The sequence below is a fragment of the Callionymus lyra genome, chromosome 15 (assembly GCF_982586985.1).
Source record: "Callionymus lyra chromosome 15, fCalLyr1.hap1.1, whole genome shotgun sequence".
Lineage (NCBI taxonomy): Eukaryota > Metazoa > Chordata > Actinopteri > Syngnathiformes > Callionymidae > Callionymus > Callionymus lyra.
In genome coordinates, this window is record NC_141832.1 from 17,808,364 (window position 1) to 17,827,982 (window position 19,619).

At 37.4% G+C, this 19,619-nt stretch overlaps 2 protein-coding genes across 3 annotated transcripts in view; one reads left to right on the forward strand and one right to left on the reverse strand.

The window, feature by feature from the left end:
- mafk (MAF bZIP transcription factor K) overlaps window positions 1–15,776 on the forward strand; it is an 18,004-nt gene extending 2,228 nt beyond the window's left edge. The window contains exons 2-3 of the mRNA XM_087808606.1: window positions 12,745–12,828; window positions 12,899–15,776. Of these exons, the coding sequence (XP_087664732.1) occupies window positions 12,784–12,828; window positions 12,899–13,342 (489 nt within the window). The 5' untranslated portion in view covers window positions 12,745–12,783 and the 3' untranslated portion in view covers window positions 13,343–15,776. The remainder of the gene's footprint in view (window positions 1–12,744; window positions 12,829–12,898) is intronic.
- Window positions 14,330–19,619, reverse strand: part of tmem184a (transmembrane protein 184a) — a 29,753-nt gene continuing 24,463 nt past the window's right edge. For both annotated transcript variants that reach the window (XM_087808595.1, XM_087808596.1), the window contains exon 10: window positions 14,330–17,868. In XM_087808595.1, coding sequence (XP_087664721.1) covers window positions 17,636–17,868 — 233 coding nt within the window. In that variant the 3' untranslated portion in view covers window positions 14,330–17,635. The remainder of the gene's footprint in view (window positions 17,869–19,619) is intronic.

A 19,619-nucleotide genomic window follows, 5' to 3' on the forward strand; every position in this document is an offset into this window, starting at 1 on the left:
TGTAATGGATGAAAGTGGCAGTTTCTTCTTTTTTTTTTTTTTTCAAAGTGTGTGAAAGCGTCACGGTTGCGGTCTGTGATGAGATGATGACTCACTCCGTGTTGTGTGTTTTCTCTGCGTGTGCGCCGGGGAAACAAGTGTTATTGCTGCCGAGAGAGAGTCCAGGGATTTCTCTCTCACAGCTGAACACGCCAAAACATTGTGTACACAAAGCGGTCACACATGAACGTGTGAACGCCGTCTGTCCAAAGTCAAGTTTTCTGACAGTGGGGGTCTCAGCCCGCCACCCACGGAGACGTTTGTCCTGCTCTTTTCTCAATTATTTGGGATTTCCTTGTTATTTTCTTGGGTTTTTCCAAACCTGAATCTTAACATTATCTCATCCTGGATTGTTTATTTTATCTCCTCCCTTTCCGGGGCTCGATACCTTCCAAAGGTGGTCACCACCAAAAATATTTCCAAGGTCCTTCCACACTTTTCCTTCCTTCTCTTGAAACAACGGGATTTTCCAGGAAACGTCAAAAAACAGGGAGGGTGTTGTAATTCCCTGCCGCGGGTCGTCGCTTTTTAACCAGTAAACAGCATGAGTCACTCTTCAGCTATGTTCTCCATTTCCCCTCGCATCACATCCCTCGACCAAATGTGCTGCGCTGGGGAAAGAGCGGCAGAAAAAGGTTGTGATGGAAAAGAGAAAGTGCAAGAAAAGCAAAAGTTTCAACAGGGAAAAAACGACTTTGGGAACACGAAACTGCTATAGCGTGCGGCAAGTTATTTACTGCAGCTGTGTTTATGACACTATAAACACGGTGTAATCATAAAAAAAGAGGAATAAATATGATCGACTCATCTATGTGGCAGAAAACCTGCCAATTTTCTGTTGTGGTGAACGACTTTTAGATGTTGCTAACACTCGTTTCTGCTGTTATTGAGCCGCTCGTGTTTGCTTCACATGCAAATAAACACTAAAACCGTGAAAGCGATCGCACATAGACGGTTAGCGAGGCATTGTTTTGCGTTTGTTCATCTTAATGTTTATATTTACCTTCATTTTTTTTGGAGTTCGAGCAAATACAACAAGTTCTAGCAAACAAACACAGTTTGAGTAAGCGATTAGCCGCAATGATGTCCTTAAGCTAATGTTAGCGGTCTAGAAGTCTAGTTTTCTAGAAAAGCGCTCAACAAATATTACTTACTTGCTTAATCTCTTTGACAAAGAGAAATCAGTCTGAATAAACATCTCCAAGTCTGTCTATATGCATGAAAATATACACATGAGGCTACAAGAATGAACATAAGTAAGTGAGTAATTTATATTTATATAGCGCTTTTCTAGACCAGGGTCACAAAGCACTTAAACAATCAAAATAATACTCAATAAAATATATACAGTACGTTAAAGGTCAAAACAACACCGAGACACAACAACACAACAAAACACAGAAGTTTCAACATAAAACCCCTTTACTTGAGGAAAGTTATTACAAATGATTACAATAAAATTAAAAAAAAGGATTATCATAAAAAACATGTTTTATGATTTATTTTAAATTTATAAAAAAAAAACATAGATTATTTTAATCTGAAGTATTATTTTCCAAAAAGCTTTTTATAGAATTTTGAAAATCTGAAGTATTAATAGAAATCCCCCCGCCACCTTTTTTTTAAAAATAGAATTTCCTTTTTTTATTATGTAGTCAATCAATAAAAAAAGTATAATTTGAAATCGGAAGTATTGTTTAAAAAACAACATTTTTCACATATTTCTTTTTCCAAAAATGATGTAGTTAATAAACTTCAAAAAGCACACCTCTCTCTTTAAAAAGTGCATTTATATTAAACTCAAGGCTTGCAGGCCAACTTCGGGCCACTGAATCATTGCATCTGTACATGGAAAAAAATATAGTACAAATGTGTTTAATTTATACAACACAGGCAGTTATAAAACATTGCACTGCAACAGTCAAAAAGTGAACATGAAAATGTTTTAATTCAATAATGTTTTTTCCGACACATATCCACATTTTTTTTTTTAGATCTTCGACCAAGAAGTTGTCAAACATCTTTATAACGATTAAAAAGGAATTATCGCCCCATTTCCTGCTGTTGAACACGTTGATAATCCAACAGATAAATCTACAATATAAAGATCAAAATACATAACACAAGTTTCACAATCTATTTGGAGAGCTGCCAAGTTTGCAAGATATAACCTGAAGGCCGACATCGGAGCAACATCGGAGCGGCAGGTTTCCGTCTTCAAAAACATATCTGGCCACTATTTTTAAATGTGACTGCTGTTGTTTTAAATCCATTTAATCCAACAAAAATGCTGAACCTGTTGGATTGAGCGGGTCGAGGGTCGAGAGCGATGATCTGATGACGCGGTTGAGATACGTTGCTGCTGCGTTTGATGGAATGTGTCGTGTTTTCGCCGGTGAAAGAAAGACAAGTGTTGTTTCACAAGAGTCGAGGGATTCCTCTCGCAGCTGAACCTGTCAATCAAAGAAAAGAAAACAATGGTAGCAGAAGAAGGTTAGAAACCCAGGGCAGGAGAACTGTCTCCGTTTCAGTTTCCTCCAGAAAATAAGCCCTAGTGTCACTTCTAAACATTTTTAAAATAACATATATGAGCTCAAAGCTAAGCTAGAAAACTCCCATTTCAGTTTGATTTAATATGCTAAAAGAAAAAAATTGTTTATTGAATCTTAAATTAGAAAAAATTTAATGTTTGCATTTTGTTCTTGTGAAAAAAAGGAGTAAAAACTAAGAAAAGTCATAAAATAATTATATTTTAGCCTCAAACTTCCTAGTTTTGAGGAAGTAAAAACAAAACAAAAGGGAAATAAAAGTAACTAATTTTCTGTAGATAAAAAAAAAGTTATTTAGATATAAATGTATTAAAAAAAAACTTTTCATGCATCTTAATAAGGATGAAAACATAACATTTACTACAAAAGCAGATAAGGGCAAAATGTGACTATATTTATGTATATTTATATATTTATGTGGCCCCCACGAGGTCAAAGATCATGTAAACAAAAAATTATTGTATTGTATTTGTTATTAATTTCGTATTTATTTCTATTATTCGCTACTATTCTCAAAAAATAAGAAGAGGGTTTTTGTTATAGGTCGTTTGTCCTTCACTTTTGAAAACTTTGTTAGGATTTATTTGACCTCAAAACGATTTAAGTGAACATAAAAAAAATCATTTGGCTTTAAGATCAAATCATTTTCTTAGATAAAAGATATAACATACACCTTTAGCATATTTAGCTTGATTTGTTACTTCATTTTTATACTTTTCCCTCATTTATTTTTAGCATTTATTGCCCCACAAAAGTTTTAGGTGAATAAAGAATTTTCTTTTGAATAGCAGTGCTTTCATATGATACGTTCTTTAAATATGATAGTTGTTTAAAGCTAAGTCAAAATAATTTTAGTTTATCTAACTCGATTTTATTACTTGATTTTATACTTTTCCCTCCTTCATTTTTTTCTTAACGGTCTCTATATTTTAGTATTTATTGCCCGCCAGGAAGTTTCAAGTAAATATATAGAAAATATTGTAGAAAAAAAGGTTCTTTTAGATCAAATATTTCTCTTAAATTAAAGATATAAAATACAACTTTAGCATATTTAGCCTCATTTGTTACTTGATTTTTATACTTTTCCCACCTTTATTTTTTACTTAACAGTCCATGTATTTTAGTATTTATTGCCCGCCAAAAGTTTTAAGTGAATATAGAAAATATTTTATAAAAAAAAAGGTTCTTTAAAATCAAATATTTATCTTAAATAAAATATAGAAAATACAACTTTGACATATTTAACTCTATTTTATTACTTGATTTTTTTGCTTAATGGTTCCTTTATTACAGTATTTATCTTTAAGTATTTATCTTTAAGTGAATATAGAAAATATTGTAAAAAAAAAAAGAAAAAAGAAAGAATATTTTAAATATTTATCTTAAATTAAAGATATTTTAATACAACTTTACCATATTTAGCTTGATTACTTGATTTTTTTTATATCATACTTTCTTTAAATATGAAAGTTGTTGTAAAAAAACCCCCAAAAAGAATCAATAAAAATAAATGATCGTACAACGTTTCAACAATAATCTTTTAAAATCTTCATCCTTCCTCCTCTAAATGTTAAACCTGCCAACAAGACCAGCTCAGCTCATTGCGATGTGAAGATTAATGATTAAACTTTACGACTCAGTCGAACCGAGACAGGAATCTTCTATTGACTGAACCATGAACGTTCTTTCCTAGCGTTGAGTCTAAAACACAGCTTCACAATAACTGCCTGCTCATCAAAAACCTGCATCGTTTATGTTTCTTTCCATAAATTACTCATGATGCGTCTGAGTGTTGTCTGGGCAGGCGTACGACCTGCAGAATTCCAGACATATTCTAGAATTCTTGAGCTGCCGTTTTTTTTACAAGTGGGATCGTCTGAACTCAACCCCCCCCCCCCCTCACTACATCTCAGAGTGCATCGCAGGACACACTCTTGCATGTGAGGGTGTGCACAACATGTGTGCGTTTCACTCAGGAATGTGGTTTTGTTCTCCGGTCGCCATCTGCGGCTTCTCCTCGAGGTATTTTCCCAGACTGGCTCTTTTGAAAGAAAAGAAAAAATCATAAGCGTTGTTTTCTCGATACGAGGCTGCAGCTCTGTGGAACTCGCCCGTCACATTTCTGTGGGAAAAAACGAGTGGATGCTACGCCTGTTTTTTTCCCCTCTGCAGGGTTTTGTTGGCATCTTGGAGAGGAAAACATTGCAGAAAAGCACACGCCTGAAGAATTTTCAGGGAAAACAACCTGGCCTCTAAAGTTCAAGTCAGAGGCCCCATGTATGAAGAAAGAAAGAGAGGGCCCCCCCTAACACATGAGGAATATACCCAGGGTCCCCCCTCTGATGCCATTGATTGTAGACGTTTGAAGTGATGAATGTTGCACTTCTTTATCTCGTCGACTGCTTGCAAAATCAACATGTAGGATTCATGGGCTGGTTCTATAGAACATGTGTCAAAAACCCAAGTCACTTTATGTGGGCCGCCACCCTACCCCCCCTCCCCCCGCAAGTAGATGGTTGTTGAGATGTGTTTAAGATAAGAGACAGATTATGATATCGTTTGTGGTCCAAGTTATTTCTTCAAAAAATATATCATAAATACATTTCTCCACCTATCTCCCTATACTATAAAACCTCACAGAGTAATACTATGGAACCTTGCTGCCTAATACTATGTTACCTCCTTGAATAATACTGTAAAACCTCACAGAGTAATCCTATCGAACCGTGCAAAGTAATACTGCTAAACCTTGCGGAGTAATATGACAAAACCCCGTAAAGTACTACTGTAGAACCTCACCGAGTAATACAACGGAACCTTGGAAAGTAATACGATGGAACCTTGCAGAGTAATACTACTGAACCTCGCAGAGTAATATGACAAAACCACGTGAAGTAAAACTGTAAAACCTCACCGAGTAATACAACGGAACCTTGGAAAGTAATACTATGGAACCTTGCAGAGTAATACTACTGAACCTCGCAGAGTAATATGACAAAACCACGTGAAGTAAAACTGTAGAACCTCTCCGAGTAATACAACGGGACCTTACAAAATAGTACTATGGAACTTTGCGCGGTATTTCTACAGAATCTCACTGCGTAATACTATGGCAACTTGTAGAGTAATCCTGCGCTGAAATACTACAGAACTTTGCAGAGTAATACTATGGAAAATGAAAAGAATTTAAGTATGGTCTGAATACTACAGTAGTCATAAGTCCCTGGTGGAGCAACAGATGTTGAGAAAACACATGGTCGTAATGTTTTGGCCGTCCAAAAGCTTCAAATTCCTTCCTACAAAACGACACCGTCACTTAAAAAATCGACCCACAGAAGGTCAGACTTGGGTCACCTAAGAATGAAAAAAAAGACCTTCTTTTTGAGAATAATTCTTATTTTATTTTCATTTTTTGGCTTGAAAATGTATTAGTAGGCTGTGCTCGCCACTGTTATTCCCTGTATCGCTTCTTATTATTTATCCTCCTTCCGTTTTTGGCATTTTCGGACTCGCACTGCCGTTCTTTATCTCGCCAGAATATACATTTTTTCGTGATGCAAGTCGCGAAAAACTGCGATAAATTTCCCATAAGGAATGAATGCAAATCGTTTTTTTAAACATCTCCTGCTCATGCATATGTTCACGTAGAAACACCGTTCCAGCTTAAAGAGGTAGCGGAAAGTCCAAATTATCAACGTGGGTTTTGACTCTTTTGTAGCTTCTATAGTTTTTCGTCACGCGGCAAAGTGTTCAGCCCACTCTCTCGATTTCCCGTCGAGGAATTGTCTAGTGTTACCATAGTTATTTTATGGTTTATAGTCCAATAATGTGTGTTTACAATAAAATAAGCCTATTATTTATTTAGCATTAACATGCAATGTATGTTTATTTTCGTGTTGCAATTAAATGTAGTCATTACATCCTCGAAGGAACAATTAAATTCTGCGAAATCGTGGCGATGACTGAGGACGAGAGGATACAGTCCATTCCTGCAGCTTTTGAAGCTGATGATTGGTTTCAAAACAATGAAAGTTACGACTTCGTCAAGAGTCATGTGGTCTGTAAACACCAGAGTCAAGTACTCGGACAATACTACAAATAGATCCTGTTACTACAGTATCTCAATATATGGTGTCGCTGCCCCTGTATCGTAATCGCCAGGTTCTTGCTAATACACAACTCTAGTGTCAACGTCTACGTGTGTTACCTTGACAACAAATCATAACCGTTTATTCAAATAAGAGGCTGTTTAGACTCAGTTTTTCTAGCCAACATAAACACGTAACTGATGCAGGGGGTGCGGTTGAACAATGAGGCGTTTGTGTTTTGGTCATGTGGGATTCAGACTGTGGTGTCAATAAAGTTTTGAGACGACGAGACAGCGACGACTCAAACGCTTTTATGAAGGATCGTTAAAAGATACAACACCAATTTAATTTATATACAAGTGCTTTTATTGTAAAACATGGTATAACATGTTCATACTTAAATAAATATATCGTAGCTTCCTAGTATTAATACTGCGGTGACTTGCGGTGCGACTTGGTCGTTTGGTTTGACATAATTTTCTTCGCCTTCTAGCGAATTAAATTGTGTTGCACTTTTTGTTTGTAATTGGTTAGGTTGGCCAAACTTTAGTGCGTATTGAAGTTTGTGTCTACAAGAATAACTAATATTTTTCTGATTACTACCGGAAGGGCTTTGCTGTTATGGGATTAGGAGGTGTTTGAATGGAGACAGAAACCTCTAGTGGTTGTATGGCGCAACTGCGTCTAACAATTGAGTAAATGAAGAGCCACACAATGATGGGGATTCAAAATTTGAAAAAATAATCATGGAAAGCAAATTAACTGCTTCATGACATTGTTCACAGTCAAATTCTTGGGGTTCCAAAAAATATACATTTTGATTTATTCGATGAATTGCTGGTGTTTAGTGGCCACAGTACATTGATCTAGCAGCTGGATTTGAACCCCCCCCCCCCTTTGTTTTTACATTACCAGAGTTGGATTTAAACAATACTTATTGAAAAATGTTGAAGTGCAACTCAAACATTCCACAGTGAGGTCCTTAACAAAGACAATTTTCTCCTTCACGTTTTTAACTGTCACTAACCATCAATGAATAGTCTGAGGGCGTCTATTACTATTGCGACATCACATTCCTCCACTTTCATATGTGTTGCCACGACTGCAGCTGTTATAATATTCATATTTGTTGATTTAATTGCAAATGAAACCTTCTGATGACAATTGAAAAAAAAAAACTGCTAATTTTCTCGGAAGCCAACTAAAATAATGTGGTTCTCTTTAATTAAAGTTTTGGAGCCTTTTCTTTCTCTACACATTTTTAAATAGAACAAGTTACTCTTCTGTTGCTTTCCTTCCAATTTTGGTCGATATTTGTCGTCTTTGAAGTCCAAACTACACATTATTTGAATCTGTTTTACATTTGTTTTATTTATTCAACTTTCACTTTGCTTTGCAATATATATTTTTTAAAGGATTTGTCCTCATTTCCTTTTCCATTTTGGTGCCAGAATCTTTACTCCCACAAAAAAAAAGATGACTTCACAGTAATGCTGAATCAGCTGTTGTGTTTCACTCCTTTTTTGCTTGTTCCCAGGATTATATGAATCTGGTCATTTTAGGAACCAAATGCATTTCATATTCTGGTAGACTATTTGGTTCTGTGTGGCTCAGTAACAAATGAACTGGTCCTGGGCTGAGAAATTGTGGTCAAAACTAACACGTGTACAGTACAATAAGACTAGCATTAGCTTCTTAAGCTATTACTGCATTTATCAGATTACAAGGCGCATTTAGTTCTACTGCGTGAATGATAGTGTTGAATTTGAAACCGGAGGCTCCGTAGCAAGTCAATGCTAAAGTCCCTCGCAGAGTAACACTACAGAAACTCACGGAGTAATACTTCTGAACCTTGCAGAGTAATACAGCAGAACCTTGCAGAGTAATACAGCAGAACCTCGCAATGTTATACTACCGAACCCCGAGGAGTAATACTACAGAACTTCTCAAATTAATACTACAGAACCTCCCAAATGAATACTACAGAACCTCTCAAATGAATACTACAGAACCTCACGGAGTAATACCACGGAACCTTGCAAAGTTGTACTAAAGAACTTTTCTGCATAATACTATGGAACCTTGCTGCGTAATACTGTGTATCCTCACTGAGTAATACTATGGAACCTCGTGGAGTAATGCTACTGAACTTCCCGGAGTTATACTACTGAACCTTGCAAAGTTGTACTACAGAAGCTTTCTGCATAATACTATGGAACCTTACGCTATAATACTATGGAACCTTGCTGCGTAATACTATGTAACCTTGTTGAATAATACTACATAACCTTCGATTAATACTGCGGAACCTTGCAAAGTTATACGACAGATCCTAGCTGCATAATACTATGTACCCTTGCAAAGTTATACTACAGAATTTTGCTGCATAATACTATAATAATAATAATAATAACTATGGAACCTTGCTGGGTAACACTGTGTAACCTCGCTGAATTTTACTATGGAACCTCACGGAGTAATACTATGGAACCTTGGGGAATAATACAACAGAACCTTGGAAAGTTATACTAAAGAACTTTGCTGCATAATACTAAGTTACCTCGTTGAATAATACTATAAAACCTCACAGAGTAACACTATGGAACCTTGCAAGGTAATACTGCTAAACCTTGCGGAGTAATACGTCAAAACCCTGTAAAGTAATACTGTAGAACCTCACTGAGTAATACAACGGAACCATGGAAAGTAATACTATGGAACCTTGCAGAGTAATACTACTGAACCTCGCACAGTAATATGACAAAACCATGTGAAGTAAAACTGTAGAACCTTGCCGAGTAATACAACAGAACCCTAGAAAATAATACTATGGAACTTTGCGCATTTTTTCTACAGAATATCTACGCGTAATACTATGTAAACTTGTAGAGTAATCTTGCGCTGAAATACTACAGAACTTTGCAGCGTAATACTATGGAAAATGAAAAGAATTTAAGTACGGTCTGAATACTACAGTAGTCATAAGTCCCTGGTGAAGCAACAGATGTTGAGAAAACACATGGTTGTAATGTTTTGGCCGTCCAAAAGCTTTCAAATTCCTTCCTACAAAACGACACCGTCACTTAAAAAAAAATCGACCCACAGAAGGTCAGTTGTGGTATGTTTTTTATGAAAGCAGGTGTTAAAAGATGGCAAACGTTCCACACCTCGAGCCATCAGGGAAGGACATTCCTCTTCCTGCTGAGCGATCACTTGTCGTAGCCTCGCTTGAATTGTCTAGTTGGCAGAAACCGGGAGCGCGGCGGAGCTAAATATAACCCGGGCCCCGAGTTAAATAAGGGCATGCGGCCGCTCAGGATAGCCCGGGCGTATGACAGTAGGAACCTGCCACACAGACACACAAATCAATGGTATTGTCCTCCCGTCTGCACAAATACATCAGTGACTCTGAAGGAAAGTATTTGTGCGAGTGACACCGTCTGCAAGAATGTTTCCACGCATGCATCTTCCCCCCCCCCCCGAGGGCCCAGTGAAGTTCAGCTGCACAGGCAGACGTGCTGGACCAACTGAACTATGGTGACCCGGGTCAGAGGAGTCGATGGGATGGGATCCTACTCGCAGAGCCTTGGTTATGAATGAGCCCTGTTTACCCTCTCGCTGACCATGTGACTCAACGCTCCCACGCCCATCTGCAGGGCGTTGCCATGGCGGCGGTGGAGCATGGAACAGTATACTCGGGGCCTGAAATGGAACCTTCAGAGGTCGAGGGGGGGGGTTTAGGATCCCAGCTCTGGCTTTTTTTGGCCATGGCAGCGGTGTGGAAAGCATGTGCACCGCTGCACGGAGGCCTCTTGAAATACTGAGCGGAGGGCTTAAGATGCAAAGATCTGAGGGGAGGGTGAGGGGGTTGAACGTCTGGGACTACTTGGTCCAGTGAACTACATTGTCAAGGGCCATCGAGCAGACCCCAATTGATCCTGCCTTAGAGCTCCCCCTGCTGGATACTCTGGGTCATGTTTATTTACTGTATTTTATCCACAATAAGTACAAACACAGTAAACCGACCCGTTATAGTAGTAGTAGACGCGTTTGTAGTAATGTAAAGGTGGTAGAATCAGCAGTAAAAGTAGTTGATTTACTGCAACAGTAGTAGTGCAACTAATATTGCTGGATTCAATACATGTTATTACACTATAAAACTGAGATGCAGTATAAGTGGTCTTCAAACTAGTAGTTGCATGAGTTGCTCTTTTACTAATTACAGGATGAAGGTTTGTAGTATCAGTGGTAGTAGTGCTAGTAATAGAAGTACATTTTTAAGTAGGGGTAGTGGTATTTCAAGTCATAATAGAGCATGTATTGTAAGTAAGTATTTGTGGTTATAGTTGTAACAGGGGAAACTAGTATTATTTGATAGTAATTGTATTAAACTAGTAGATGTAGTTGTTGCTTAAGTATTAATAGTTGCTGTATTAGTAGCTGTTGATGTATTGGTATTATTAGTCGTTGTAGGAGTATTAGTAGAGGATGTAACTGTATTAGTAGTTGTTGTGGCAGTTATATACTGTATATAGTAATGTTATGAATAGTTGTTGTACCAGCAGTAGCTTTACCATATAGTAGTGGTAGAAAGAGGTGGTGGGTATGAAAGTTGTTGTTGCAGTATTATTATTAGGCATAGTTGTATAATTATTTGTTGTTCTTGTTATAGTATTATTATGATTAGTTATTGTCATGTATTATTATGCATTAGTATTTGTTGTTGTTTAATTATTAGCAGTTGTTTTTATATTTGTTGTTAAAGTGTAGTATTATTGTGATTATTATTAGCTGTAGTTGTTGTTGATGGATTAGTATCATTAGTAGTTGTTGTATTATTATTATTATTAGTTGTTGTAGAATAAGTATTAGTAGTGATTGTCAAATTATAATCAGTTTTTGCCGATTAGTAATAATATGTATTATTTTAAGTTGTTGCACAATAATTATTAGTTGCTGTTGTACTATTATTATAAGTTTTAGAAGTCGTCATATTGGCGTTTGTTGTCGTTTTATTATTAGTAGTAGAAGGATTAGTATTAGTTGGTGTATTAGAATTTGTTTATTGTTTATGTATTATTATTTGCAGAATTTGCTCTCAAATTAGTGTTTGTATTATTATTATTAGTTGTTGTCTTAATAATATTAGAATTTGTTGTGGTAGTAATAGATAGTACTAAAATAGTAGTTGTAGAAGTAGTAGTATTAATATTTTCTGCAAAGATACTTTTCTTCCAAGCCACTTACAACAGTACTTTCATGGAGGAACAAAAGAAAAACAAGAATCAAACAAAGCTAGCAACACGAGCGCGCAGTTTGCTAGCAGCTAACGCTAACGGTAAAGCGATGCAAGAATCTTTGTTTTGTTTTGGTTAGAAGTTGAACTAGGTTCATGGAGATTCTGTACTTTAAAGGGGTGATGGGAAAATGTTCCTCCATTATGGGGTCAAGACAGAGAAGTAGTTCCAGTTCTGGCAGAGACACCTGTGATGATGTCACAAACAAAAGAGTGATTAAGTAGAAGAACTCACATTTCTCTGATCCTTAAAACTCTTCACTGGCTTCCAGTTTCTTTCAGGATCAACTTTAAAATTCTGGTTCTTACTTTCAGATCTATTCATGGTCAGGCTCCTCCTTACATCACTGATCTGATCCAGCCTTACACCCCAGCTCGGGCTCTGAGGTCTGTGGATCAGAATCTACTTATGGTTCCACGCAAACGACTCAGGACCAGGAGGAGAGAAATCTTTTCAGGCTGTTGCTCCTAAGCTTTGGGACGATCTTCCTCTGTGTTTGCGCTTGATGGAGTCTACTGACTCCTTTAAGAAACATCTTAAGACGTTTCTATTTGTTCAGGCTTTTCCTTGATTTTCTGGAACTCCTGTGTTGTTCTCAGTATTATCTTGATCTTTAAAGTATGTACTTTTTTGAGTATTGTTTTGTTTGTTTAAGCGCTTTGTGACCCTGGTCTGGAAAAGCGCTATATAAATAAATATTACTTACTTACTTACAAGAGATTATTCTGGAGTGAGCATCTTCTTCAGAACTGAACATATGTGTGTTTGCAGCCGTCCGCGTGTCTGGTGCGAGTCCGGCCTGGTGTCTGCATGCAGGGAATGACGACTCATTTCAAGACCAGCAAAGCTTTCAAGGTGAGTCTCCTGCCGAGCTTCTGTGCCCAGGTTCCGGTCCTTGACCCCCGGGGGGTGTGTGTCTCCGCAGGTCAAGAGGGAGGCGGGCGAGAATGCCTCGGTGCTCAGCGACGACGAGCTGGTGGCCATGTCGGTGCGGGAGCTCAACCTGCACCTCCGCGGGCTGACCAAGGACGACGTGGTCCGGTTGAAGCAGCGGCGCCGGACCCTCAAGAACCGGGGCTACGCCGCCAGCTGCCGCATCAAGCGGGTGACCCAGAAGGAGGAGCTGGAGAGGCAGAAGATGGAGCTGCAGCTGGAGGTGGACAAGCTGGCGCGGGAGAACGCCAGCATGCGGCTGGAGCTGGACGCGCTGAGGGCCAAGTACGAGGCCCTGCAGTGCTTCGCCCGGACTGTGACCCGCGGGCCCCTGTCGCCCGGGAAGGTGGCCACGACCAGCGTCATCACCATCGTCAAGTCGGCCAATCACAGCAGCAACAACAGCGGCCACGCCCCCTTCTCGGCGCACTCCTAGTCTTCGCAGGACTGGGCTCCTCTTCCCCCCGGCCTGGTCCTTTTTTTCTCTCCTCGGTTCTGACCCGCTCACCCCTTGTACTGAGAGGAAGCTCAGTAGTTAAGACTGGAGGACGGAGCGGGACAGCGCCACCTCATGTTATGCTGCATTCGTTACACTCTGTCCCCAGTCGACCAGATGCTGATGAGACGATACTTACTTAAGTGCCAAAACCTTTTCTCGCCTTAAAGGATCCGACAGAACCAACCGGCCCATCCTCACGGGTCACATGATCCAGGACCGACAAGCAACCTTAAATAGACACCATCAGGAAATGGTTTTTCCTCCTTTTTTACAGAAATTTTGATGGTGATTTTTAAAAATTATCAAAACAAGTTCTTTGTATAGAAAGACTTTTTCATACGAGTGAAAAAATGTGAGTCAGAAAAAGCATCAAATGTTTTTGGCCTTAAATAATAGACTGTTGTTAAGACTTTTAAAGTGTTTTAGTCGAACCAAGATTTAAAAAATACACTTAATTTAATAGTATTTTATCGAAAAAGGTACAATATCCTATTATTTTAAAATAGTTGCTCTTGTCAAGGCACTTATATGAAAACTACAAAAGCATATTGAAGTATTTCTTGAAGTTTTTTGATAAAAAAACAACTATTAAAACATTTTTAAAATGAAAAATACTGAAAATTGAATCAACGTTCATGCACTTATGTAAAGCCATCTTCTTGTTTTCCAAAATTATTTGAAAAATAAAGTATTTTGGAAAAAGTTTAACCAAACTGTTAAATACAGTTAAAAAAAACACTAGATGGTTCAATATTATTTGCCACGATGACATCTTCACTCAGTTTGAATTGATAAATAACAATTATAATTCAATAAAAAAAATCTAAATATAATAAGAAATAAGAAAACGTTTATCAACATTTTAAAACATCAAAAACAACATTTTTGCTTCATCAAGTGACTTCAATATGCTTTTTTTTAACGAACTGTAACTAATAAAATATGTGACTATATTTGTCCAATATTAGAGGATTCACAGTAAATCCTAGAGTCCAAGAGGATTCCTCAGCCAGCGCAGCACTTACGCCTCTTGTCAAAACAATCCATATTGGATGCCACAGTGAGAATCATGGCTTCAGACTCGAGGAAAGACATAAACAGCGACCACTGCCTTTTTTTTTGCGCCGTCACTTCAGATCTCCGTCCAGATCGAAATCATTCCTCGTCCAGGGTCAGGAGATGCCCGCTGACCAGCAGCTACTCCCTCTTTCTGCTTCACTCACGACAAAGTGTCGCCGTGGCAACCACATTATTTACCACTTGAAAACCAGAGGATCCATTCCTACTTTGGAATGAAGTCACTTTTTTGTTGTTTTTTTTCTTTCAAAAAATCCTGGCTGACGCGATTGTTGTTCCCCGAGGATGTGGGGAACAGTTTGGGGAACTTTGCTGCTGTAAACAACCTGCGGTGACGTTTGGTCACCATGTCAGGCGCGAGATGCTGTGTTGTCTTTTTTTTGTTGTTTCTTTCTGATACCTAGTTTTATACAAAAGTATAAATTTATATGAGATATTTTTCTATATTTATGTGACTATCCGGGAGTGTCGTGATCGTCCAACCGTCCAATCGTGTCGACACATTTACAGAAAACTATTCAAAACTCATTTTTTTACTTTAAAAAAACAAGTCCTTTCAGCACAAACACCTTTTTTTTCCTAATCAAAAAGTTGCAAAAGACAAAAATCAGGGCGACTTTACTCAGATGTCACGATTATTACTCTTGAAAACAAGTATTAATCTGATTAAATCAGATTTATTTTAACATGTTTAAGCCCCTCTACTTTATTTTAGACGATACTAATTCAAACAATTAGCTCTTAAATCGAATATTAACCTGCATGTTCACCTCTAATGTTTAACATATACGTACTTTATGTTTTTTGTTGTTGTTATAGTACACAAATGATGACGGTGATATTTATCTAGCTAGCAATATTACCTGAAAAAAAAAAGTTTCCAAAAGCTGCTATGGATCCACTTGTTTTTAAAGCCAGAATGAAGAAAGAGGCGAAAGGACTAGAAATGAATCAACATGTTTACATTTTGTCCCGCGTCGCAGTGACCTCTAGTGGCGGAGATGTTGAATTTCAGGGCGTCCTCTTTGTAGTTCATCGAAAACAGCAACATTTTAGATTTTTTTTTTTTTTCTGTCGAGAAAATAAACGAGGTAATTGAAAAATAAAATGTTGAATAGTTTTTAGATGTGCCTGATCCAAGCTATGATGTCATTTTTCTTTATTGGCCCAAAGCAAGCACGTCTTTAGGAAGGTCACAGTGACCTCTAGCGGCTAATTCCATAAGTAAATGGATCCCAACATTTTCTATATTCACGCTCGAAAGGATTGATCAGCTTGAAATCAACTTTTTTTTTTTTAATTAATTGTATTATTCCTTTCATTCATTTCTTATATAATTATCCACGCTCTTACTAAGAGGTGACTTAGATCAACTCTAAGGTCTTTAAAAAATATGTATTTTCAATACAATCAATGTGTCAATATTTCAGAAAAAGAGTTTATCCAAGACTGTTCTTTAAAAAGTGAATTCAGCGCCACTTTATATTGATCCGTTCTCGTGACACAGACGATGAGGCTTCATGATACAAGAGCTTAATTAGCAGAGCTCAAAAGGTGGCGCTATAAGTTAAAAATTGGTGAAAATGAGCACACTGTATCATCAGCTATCACATGAAGCCTTAAACCACTGTTTCCTGAAGCTTCATCGGCTGCTTCATGAAGCCTCATCGACTGCTTCATGAAGCTTCATCAGTTGTTTCATGAAGCCTCATCGGTCGACTTAGATCAACCCTAAGGTCTTTAAAAATAAAGCCTCATCAGCAGTTTCCTGAAGCCTCATCGACTGCTTCATGAAGCTTCATCAGCTGTTTCATGAAGCCTCATCAGTTGCTTCATGAAGCCTCATCGGTTGCTTCATGAAGCCTCATCGGTTGCTTCATGAAGCCTAATCGGCTGCTTCATGAAGCTTCATCGGTTGTTTCATGAAGCCTCATCGGTTGCTTCATGAAGCCTTAATTGGCTGTTTTATGAAGCTTCATCAGCTGTTTCATGAAGCTTTATCAGCTGTTTAATCAAGATTCATCAGCTGTTTCGTGAAGCTTCATCAGGACATTAAAACCCTCTTTCTTAATTCACCGACTGAACTTTTCTATCCCTGTGATGGTGATTCAACTGTTCCAGATGTATTTTAACAAAATAAATAAAAGAATATAAGATATATTTTTTCCAAGGTAAACTAAAAAAAAAAAAGCTGAAACAGTGCGAAAAGCTACAGTATTTAAAGAAAACAGCCAGTAGTAGTAGAGCTGGTTATATATTTACGGTGTTGGGATAAAATATATGTTGGTCAAAAAAAAGAAGAAAAGGAAATGAAATAAATCGCGACTGTTGACGAAGACGGATCCGCAGCAGCATAAACTAAAACACTTCTTGTCATGTATTTATTTTATTGATTTGTGTAATTTTCTTTTTTTTTTGTTTTTTTTTTGGACAAAATACACCTAAATTATTTTCTTTCCAATGATCTACACTCATGTACAAACAGTTTTTGTCTCTTCCTCGGTTTTAAATATGGTAAATTATTCCTTGAACAATATTGTCTGCTGTGTTGTTTGTTTTCTTTTGTACTTTTAAATAAAGCTTTTTTTTCCCTTCTTTATAAAGCGAGTCCAGTCATTTTAGTAAACACAATCAAAACATTTATTTTACAGAAGTGCAGTAAGAAAACAAAACTAGTATTTTTATGTGTATTTTTCCCAAAAAAGGCAGCGATCGTTGGCACGCGAGGGGAAACTTTTTTTTAAACACCAGGAGGACGAGATATCTTGAGCGACGGTGCTTGTTAAATAGATTTATAACCTCCGACACACGTTGAAACTACTCCAAACACAAGGATTATGTACACGATTCTTGTCGCCGGAACAAAAAAAAAAAGAAAAAAGGCGGAGCTTAATATTTACAATAGTGAAGAAGCCAAGAAACTGCTGAATCATCGATATTCAGTGAAGACAAACTCCCGGCATGTGGATAAAAACGACCGGAAGGATTATCATCGTGCCGCTTTGCATTCTGGACGTTGTGCCACATACCTTCAAAAGTGTCATTTGTCCGAGTCGCACTCGTCACCTCGTAGGATGCTCTTCCAAGCGTTCATCGTCTCACTGTCTTTACAAGAGTATTTAGGCTCCTCCCACCGAGCCTCGCCGCAGGACCTTAAAACTCGTCGTCGGACGTGATGAGCATTATTTTGTCGGACTTGCGGGAGATCTTCACGCCCCCCGTGGGGGCTTTGTTGTTGGGGGCGGGCTGGACCACCTCGGTCGTGGACTGCATGGTGTACTGCTGGTAGGCCGGGGAGAAGTTGTGGATGGCGTCCTGCACCATGTCTCCCGGGTTGATGGTCTCCTTCAGGCCGCTGGAGATGCTGTGCATCGGTGGGATGTTCTCTGCGGGGGCGGAGGAGAGGACGGTCAGAACAACCACCAAAAATCAAGGTTGTTTTTTATCGACTAAAAGTTGCTTGGATTAACTTAAATATTTACCTAATTTCATGTAAAGATCCTTTAGTACATTTTGTATATTTATTCATTTTTTAATGAACCTCAATTGAAGAAATGGAACTTAAAAGGTAGTATCCAAATTTTAAAAAGTTAAAAAATAAATAAAACCAAATACTTTAAATAAAGACCTAAAATAACAGATACAAAATGCATTTTTTTAAACTTTTTAATTTCACATGAAAACATATTTTTCTTAACATTAAAATGAATTATTGTTGCAGATCTATAGAACAATATATAAAAAAAATGTGACAGTAGATCAGGGGTGGGCAATTCAAATTCTTCAAGGGCCACATTAAATTCTGTGAATGTTGTTAGGGGCCGTCAAGCAAAAAGAAAGACGAAAAAAATCCCTTTAAAAAAGGACATGCGTCATAAGGGCCATGACCTTTATTAAGCTAAATAAGCTGCAATTTTATTCTTGTATAGATTCGTTTTTTTCAAAACATTTCTTCAATTAACTTAAAAAAAATGTTTTGAGGGATTAATATATACACACAAAAAAGAGTGAAGTGTTATGTGAAAATGTAAATTAATAATAAATACAAAATACAGTTGTTAATGCATTATAACCATTTATACATGATCGTACTTTGACATTACCAGGGCTGCATAAATACAGTCAAAGGGCCGCATGTGGCCCCTAGGCCACACTTTGCCCAGTTCTGCTGTAGATAACGAATCACATAATTAACAAAAATGTCATTATGCCATTAAACTATTAACTAATAAAAATGATTGACTTAATTTTCATTAACAAATGTTACTTTAAGACGGCCGAAAATAAATACATTTATATGCATATGTTGTATTTAGTGAACGTCTGGGTTATATCATTTATTTTTATGAATGAAAATGTTTTCCAAAGCCACTTTATCACATACTATTTTAGCATTTATTTTAATTTTAAAATCATTTTCAGTTACAATTAAACTGTATTTGTAAATGCGGATATTAAATGTTTATCTTATATTTCTAATTATCTAATAATTAGGTTAGGTAAAGCAAAAACACTCAATGAAATAGAGTACAATTAATTAACAAGATTTACAATGATTTAGAACCAAGAAATCTGCATTTTTTTTTAGTTTTTGTACTTGCTTAAGTAAGTAAAAATAAGTAATAAGGAGAACTCCAAAATGGGCAACTTTATTGACTATGATCTGAAACAACAGCAACAACAGCGGCGCATGAATCAGTTTGTTCATCGTGTTCTTTCCGACTCAAAAGCGCTCCATGTCTCCGGTGTTGGTCCCCAGACAACCGACTGGCAAAAGCCAAGCACAGCACAGTGGGACTGAACAACTTGTCTTTCAGGTTCAGTGGTAGGTCTGTGTGTGTGTGTGTGTGTGTGTGTGTGTGTGTGTGTGTGTGTGTGTGTGTGTGTGTGTGTGTGTGTGTGTGTGTGTGTGTGTGTGTGTGTGTGTGTGTACGGGGATGTCAGGAAAGACAGAGATAGTGGGTTTGTGTTGTGTGACACAGTTTGTTTTGGTCTTTTCGTTAAGAATAAGATATAACAAGCCTAATAACATAGTAAATATATGTTATTACTAACATGATCCTTGATAGTTCAAAGTTTGAATTATCATGTTATTATTGAGTATTTTACACGAAAACATTCATTCCTGATACGTTAT